Genomic DNA, 7,446 nt, shown 5'->3' with positions numbered 1-7,446 from the left:
CAAGTTTATCAGACCACCAAATTTCTCTAGAAATTAGAGAAACACCACCGTAGGTACATTCCTTGAGACTAGAAACTCACGACATTCTTCTAGCACCAGTTATTCCATGCACCTCGCCGTCCAAAGAGATGAAACCCACTTGGCTTGGTGAAGTAATACAATTATGAATCAAAAACCTCTTATTACACAGCCACATACTACCAATAGAACCAAAATCACCCCCTATCTGTACTCTGAGCAGTTTATTTACAAATAATGTACCAAAGTTGTTTTGCCACCACAGTCAAATAAGGTAGATATATACATTCTCGCCGAAAAAAAAAACCCATCTAGGATCTTCTACTTTTCTTTTTTACCTAGATTATATCTCTACTTTTCTTCGTTTGCCTAGATTATCTCTGTATTAGAACTTTATTTTGACAAAGCAACTATAAGAAGTGAATTCTAGGTGGCACATTCAGATTCCACACTACTGGGCCTATGAATTGGAAAGATACTAAAAAAATCACCGCTGCATGGGACAACTGTAGAGAAATCATGGGAGAAAACTCTTCTAACCCCCTAGGGCACCGTTAAGGCGTGTTATATTAAACTTTTCTTTACCTTAATACAAAAACGCGCAAACCTTTTGCGTGATCTAGAAAAAAAAAACTGATTTTCCAGAGAAAGCCGTCTGATTTCTTGATATCGATAACTGGGTTTACCGTCGGCCTCCGGTATATGCTTTACCCACAAGCAATGCAAATCAGGTCAGCACAACATCCTCTCAAAGTGTCATATCCTGACTGTAAAATGTTTACGAATACACGCTTGGCATAAACAAACTGACCGTGCCATGATCCACGCTAGTAAACCACACAGGTTTCAAGACCAGCAAAACATTGAACAATAACACCAACAGAGTATAGATAAGCAAACACTAATTAGATAATTATATATGCTGTTTAACACACAATGCAAGTACATCATCAAGCCGTACAATTCAGCAGTCACTGAATCAACACAACCTCAAAAAAGAGCAAACACACACGTAACAGTTGTTGCGCTTGGGTACTTCTCCACCCTTGCAACCACAGCAGCGGTACTACGCTTGGCAAACAACAATATACTCGTGTACGTAGCAGACTCATCCTTCCTGGATGCCTGACGGTGAGTGTGTGACAGCAGTTGGTTCCATTGCTCGGCCAGCTCGTCACATCTCACGGTCTTGGTATCACCTCGGTCGCCTCTTACTTCCCGGTGCCTACTACACAGCAGAACAATTCCGTTTTTGAGGACGCAGAGCATCAGCAGAGCAGATTAAAAGGTCTCTTCGAAGTGAAAAGATGCATCAACATTTTGAAAGAATAAAATGAAAGATCAAAAAGGCACTTCACCAGGCATCAGGATTGATTGATTAGATAGGTAGCATCTAATAGATTAATCATTGTTGTAAGATTTTAATGTGCTTTTCTAGACTGATCATTGCATGCAAACTTAACTGAAGACGCATATAAAAATGACACAAAATTTGAAATCTTAGTTGTATACTGACGAAGACATATACCTGCCTCCCTTGGTCCATTGCACCTATAGCACTCCATCCTACTAGCAAAGTTGTGCACGTTGCAACCAGGCCTGGCCAAAGTAGAGAAACACAGTATATTAACGTCTGTGTCAAGACAATTTCCAAGCAAACCCATAAGATCAACTTCTATGAACTGCTTTACTCAAAAAAAAAAAAAAAAAACTTCTATGAACTGCTGCTGTTTAATCAGCATTCAGCATAAAACACACATGCATGCCACTGTTTCTTGCCATGCATACGAAGGCATTCCTTCATCTTACTGAAAGGAAGCAGAAATAGTCTGATCACCTTGTGCAGATCCAGTCGCCAGCTTTCCACCCAGCACGAACTGCGGCACTGTCGCGTCCACGAGCAAAGTCACCCTCAGCGCCATCTGCACCTTGTCCTGCTGGGAAGTCCCTGACAATGGTGCCGCACTTGAAGCAGCTGCTGCGGCTGGCAAAGTTGTGGTAACCGCAGCTGCAGTACCAGTCACCTGGGCGGATGTCCAGGGAGGTCAGCACACCACCCGTGCTATAGCCGTCACTGAACTGCAAGTCAGGGCGTGGGTCACGGCAACGCTGACAGTAATCACGGCGGCTGAAGTTGAGGTGCTGGCAGTTCTTGCAGTTCCAGTCTCCAGGCTTCCTCTGGATGTTCATTCGCAGTCAACAGCTAGCCCTGCATACCATGCATGTGTCAACAAGTTGTGGAGTGTAGTTCAGAACATAACAAAACAAATGTATACCAAACCTAAAGGCAACTAGACGTTTCTTCATATATATCTGTATGATATATGAGCAGACATTACAGAAACAACCTTGATGTGTTGCAATATTATCATTATACACAGGAATATACCAGTCACCTATGCAATGATGGTCTAGCTAGATGGGAGCTAGAAGACCGAGAATTTGAGGCCCTATGATCTTTTTGGCCTTTGTTAGATGCTTGTACGACATGCAATCACAAACTAAAAAAGAAAGAATATTTTAAGGGAAGACAACAGACATGGAGAAAGAGATTAAGCAAAAGCTGCCTTAAAATAGGCTTAAGCTTGACCAAAACGGCACCCTAATCAATCATTTGGACATACACTTAAATCGATTATGTTTCCAAGTTAGTGTACCAACTGAAAAGGAAGTAAAAGCCCATGCAAGGGAAAACTAATTATTCCAAGGACATATCTGATGGAAATTAGTAAAGCAATCAATTAAATTGCATATATCATGCATCACAAGGAGCAAATCACACTTGCACATAACTTATTTAAATTGAAAGTAGACTTTTTTAGACAAACTAGCTGTAGATTTAATAGCCATAAAGGACATACTTTATTATGAAGGAGAATGGACAATCAATAGAGTTGTCATAGTGACAGTCTAATACATGGGCATAAGAACGAGGAACAAGAAGTGATGCATACTCTGTGAACTTGCAAAGTCTCTTGTAGTTGTTTGTTCTTGGTACTAGGGTTTCAGTTGCTGTGTTGTCCTTGTCTGCTTGCTTGCTGGCTGGTTGTGTTCATTCCTTGTGGCTGGCTGCCCTTTTATAGTGGAGGGACCTCAATAATTGTGAATCCAGGGTTTGCTGTGGAGGCATGGAGATGCTTTGATCTTAGCCTTTCTAACTGAGCTATCCAAATCGAACAAGAGTATGAGATGAAAGCAGAAACGAGAAAGGAAAATATGCAAGAGGAAAGTGATGCTAAAGAAAGCAGGATTTCACAGTGTTACATATTGTATCTACACCATGGAATATTAATATTACTTCTGAAAACATATTAACAGCTATATAAACTATCACAAAATAAATCAAATAGTACTCTGTTTCCATATACTTGGCCACTTTGACTTTTTTGTTTAAAGTCAAATTTTGACATATGCATACGCAAATTAAAGCATATACTCCCTCCAGTCATTAAAAGAAGATGTTTAAGATAGCCTACATAGACTGCATGTAGTGCAATTTAACTGTCATAAGTCTTTCTTTTGATGACCAGAGGGAGTAATATCTTTAAAGCACCTTTTATCACAATTTTTTTTCCCGATAGCGGAAGATTTATTCAGAATTTCAATAGCGATACATCAGGTTGATACATGGTATGATCACAAATCTATTATCACTATTGTTCTCTCTTTAATTAATTGAACATATACTCAGTCAAAAACTCAAAGTTGGTACAGTAAAAGTTCCCAAGTATTCTGAAACGGAGGGAGTAATTGACCTTAGCAATATGAGATATAGTAAGGAACTATTTGTGATGAGAACATTTGTAGGTGGTTAGACAAAACATAAAGCAGTTAAGTAGTTCATATAACTAGATGATGCCAAACAAATTTTGTATTGGCACGTATAGCCCATTATTATAACATAACTTAGATTTAAATCTTGAGGCAGGGCTACACCTACAACTGAGCGCAGTTGTGAATTTGTGATTGAGCAGGCAGGGCAACACACATGCAATGGCAGCGAAAAGATTTTTGCATGCAAATGGTGCCTAACACACATTGCAGAATGGTCTGCAACCAAACCAGTTAAACCAAAAGAATATTGTCAAATTTATCATCTTTCATACAAATATGTAAGTTGCTTCAACACTTGAAATAAGCACAAACAGAAGTTGACTTCCTGGATATTCCTACATATGAGAGTAACGATTTCCGTTACAAGGTTAATGGAAATGGGGTTACCTCGTGTTGAAAAAAATAAGAGTAACGATTTACATTGATGAAATGATCTGATCAAAGAGAAATGTTTTTTGTTCTCTCTCTCTCTCTATATATATTCTTGCCCTCCTTTCTTCAAATTTTGGCGGAGTAACTATCGTTTAAGCTATCCAAGGACAATATCTTTAATAATTTCCATGCGACATAGGTGCGAGGATCAAGGAACATATTTCTTTATACTTTGATTCTTCCGCCAAATATATACTGGTGGAGGTGCATATCTAGCAATGATGCACACTTCGTGTGGCTAAGAGAAATCCTGATGTTCCCAGTTGTGGCCAAAGTGCTACATCATCTGAGAAATTATAAGAACAAAAGACAAAGTAAATCAAGAAAAGAGGCTAACAAAACACAAATAAGATCGTGATGAATCTATATTCATTCATCTAAAAAATAGAAGTTTTGAACAAGACAACATGCTCCCAGGATTTTTTTTAGCAATTTTAGTTAAATTAACCTTTAGTATTTCTCTTATTATGAATTGAAGATGGTTTGCTTTATACACAACGGGGCTCACTGAAAGACAACATAAAATCATCCAGCTAAATTTCTGGATAGTAAAATTACATTGTTAAACTATCATTTTTCGAATTTTGTTAAGTCATGCAATCTGCTTTGATTATGGAATCTTTCCCAACCTTTGCCCTGTAGTGTGGAAGAACGGAATAAAATAAATTGTTCACCAATGGAGCCAAAGTAGCTAAGTATGAGTAACTTATTGAAACTATCGACAAGATTTTGTGAATTGATGATCAAATTAACAGTTTGATAGTAAGGTTATTACTTGAAGACAAAAAAGGGAAGACAGGTGAAGCTTCTTTTTTCTTCAGTAAATCTTTTGCCCTTTGACTAATATAATCGACGATTTGTGTTGCTTGTCCATTCCAGATGCTAAGCTGCCCCTAAAAGATAGTACTAAAGTTGGCTAGATGTTTAGTTATATGCTGGGGGCAGATGGACATAACAACAGATTGACGGTATTATTGGGGTTAAATATATATAGCCTTTTGAGAATCAATTCCCCACATACGTGCATGATCTTTAGTCATTCACAAAACCTATTCTGATATACATATATTCTCCCAAATCACACTTTTCACAATAATTCAAGAGGTTCCATGTTCAACCCAAGTCAGCCATCCGTACTGTCATTTGCTAGGAAAGCATCTCCTTTCATTATCCTATTCAGAATTTCGATTAGTACTTCTGTTCATCTCCTGCTGTTGTTATTCAGGACAAAAACCAAACTAGTCTTATAACATGAACAACTCTGTTTCTTAGCAACAAAATAAGAGCAGTTGGGGAATATACTATAGAAGTTGAATTACTTTGATTAAATATTGCATTCTCGAAGAGGGAATATGTATGATGGCCATCAAATGATATGGCTCCCACCAAGGCACAAAGCATTTACGGACTTCCTAAAAAGGGTCTAGTTATCAAACTTGCAAGTTCACATGGATTGTCTAATTTAGAATGAATATGCTTGAATCAGCTCTGGTATATATTTCTTTCCACTGCAATTATTCCTACATGTTACAGCTGATGGATGTCGATGTATTCCATGTCAATGCATAGCATTGCATCACAGAGGAAGATATTGACAAACAAGGAAAATTAGGTCTAATGTCTGAGTATCCACCTTCCCCTCCCACCAATCACACAGAGACACATCAATAGGGTTTTCCCACGGTAATCCCCAAAAAGAACACTCACATATCGTTATCACACCCAGTAACTTGGATTCTTCAGCAGCATCTACAAACGCTAGAGCAAGGTTATGCCGACGCTTCTGGCGGTGCTGACTTGAGGAGGCATCAATTCGACGCGGAAGTGCAGAAAGCAAAAGATCATGTTTCTTTGTTATCAGTTGCAAATACTGTTTCCACTAGATCATGTTGGTTTACGATTCATAGAATGGAGATCAGCAGGGCAAATTAGAAGCCCAACTTGATCTGGTGGAGGTGAAGTTCAGCCCGCGTCGCAACTAAATGGCACTCAACTTTCTGAAAAAAGGCAAAAAGATGCCAAGGTTCTAATTCCAGATAAATTTTATCTGCAACTATTGTTCCCCGTGTCGCGAGAATAATGTCCCCTAACTACCTGTTCCCTGAGAGGGAGCTCACATAAGCAGCGTCCAGTTGCTGTATTCATAACAATATAACAGATGGAACATAAATTCTGCATGTCGGTGGTCTTCTCTAAAGGTACATTATAGTTGCTGATTTGAAGTTTGGAACCCTTGGACGCGCGATTTCTATTGAATAGACAAATTGACACGAACTAAAAGCTTATGGTTTATGAAATGAATGAAATTATAAAAAAGAAAAAGAACGGTAGCAAATCTTCGTCGGTCTTTTTTATTCCCTTTATCCTAAAGCCCACGGAAAGCAGCAGAACCCAGAAAGTAGCAAAAGAGGAAAGAAGAATGACAGGGTCAGTTCATCCTTTTACAGCATCTCGCTCTTTTGCACTCAGAGAGTGAAGAGGAAAAGAAAACGCAGCACAACTTTTGACGGTGATGAAGAGTGGCGGTTGAATACCTGAGGCTTGTTCTGTTACCGTCGTGTCGTGGATATTCAAAGCGGAGGCTTGGGGGGCAGGGAAGCCGCGAGCGCGACTCCTCGCGCTGCCTCATCCCTGCGGGCGGCAGCCGCGGCCCAGCGCGGACAACCGCCGGCGGTCGGACTCGGATCGAGGGAGCCCGCATTCGAGGCGGGGGGCGTCGCACCCCCAATCGACTTTTCACTTCGCCTCCGGCGGCGCCGCCCGCGGGACAGCCCGATCTGCCCCCCAAGGCGTAAGCCGGCGCCGTTCGCCGCGTGGACCCCAGCGCCGCACGCTAGCTCTTCAGTGGAGTGCTCTCTGCTCTGCGTCGTCTGGGAATTTGTTTATTTTTGTATTTTTTTAATTCGTTTTTTAAAGGAATCATCCGAATGAAAAATCGCAGAAATAGTCTCATCACCAATTGAAATGAAGAAATGAAAAATTCACCAATTCAATAGCGGGATTTTCCTCTTTTCGTAGTTAGAATTGGCAGAATCCACCTTTTCTACAAGGCGTACCTTGAAATAAAAACTTTTCCATAGAAGTTAGGATGGACAAAATCGTTCCCTACAAAATCTTAGAGCTCGAATGAGTTATCACATTCTTTTTCCCGCCGAAAGCTAC

General features: G+C 40.0%; 1 protein-coding gene across 5 annotated transcripts; it reads right to left on the bottom strand.

Annotated features, from left to right (window-relative positions):
- Window positions 1–907: 907 nt before the first annotated feature.
- On the bottom strand, window positions 908–7,128 carry LOC136520671 (RNA-binding protein involved in heterochromatin assembly dri1-like). Of its 5 annotated transcripts, XM_066514280.1 has the most exons (6): window positions 6,819–7,128; window positions 4,240–4,570; window positions 2,973–3,176; window positions 1,856–2,227; window positions 1,547–1,617; window positions 908–1,246 (listed from the first exon to the last, which is right to left on the bottom strand). In XM_066514280.1, the coding sequence occupies exons 4-6, from the start codon at window positions 2,206–2,208 to the stop codon at window positions 1,230–1,232; spliced, it is 441 nt and encodes a 146-aa protein (XP_066370377.1). In that variant the 5' UTR covers window positions 2,209–2,227; window positions 2,973–3,176; window positions 4,240–4,570; window positions 6,819–7,128; the 3' UTR covers window positions 908–1,229. The 5 variants fall into 5 exon arrangements, with proteins under 5 accessions (XP_066370377.1, XP_066370376.1, XP_066370375.1 ...); XM_066514279.1 differs by lacking the exon at window positions 4,240–4,570 and having other exon boundaries at window positions 2,973–3,181; XM_066514278.1 differs by lacking the exon at window positions 4,240–4,570.
- Between the last annotated feature and the right edge of the window lie 318 nt (window positions 7,129–7,446).

The sequence above is a fragment of the Miscanthus floridulus genome, chromosome 18 (genome assembly GCF_019320115.1).
Source record: "Miscanthus floridulus cultivar M001 chromosome 18, ASM1932011v1, whole genome shotgun sequence".
Classification (NCBI taxonomy): Eukaryota; Viridiplantae; Streptophyta; class Magnoliopsida; order Poales; family Poaceae; genus Miscanthus; species Miscanthus floridulus.
The sequence above is the reverse complement of the archived record's forward strand: the minus strand, read 5'-3'. Positions and strand labels throughout refer to the sequence as shown.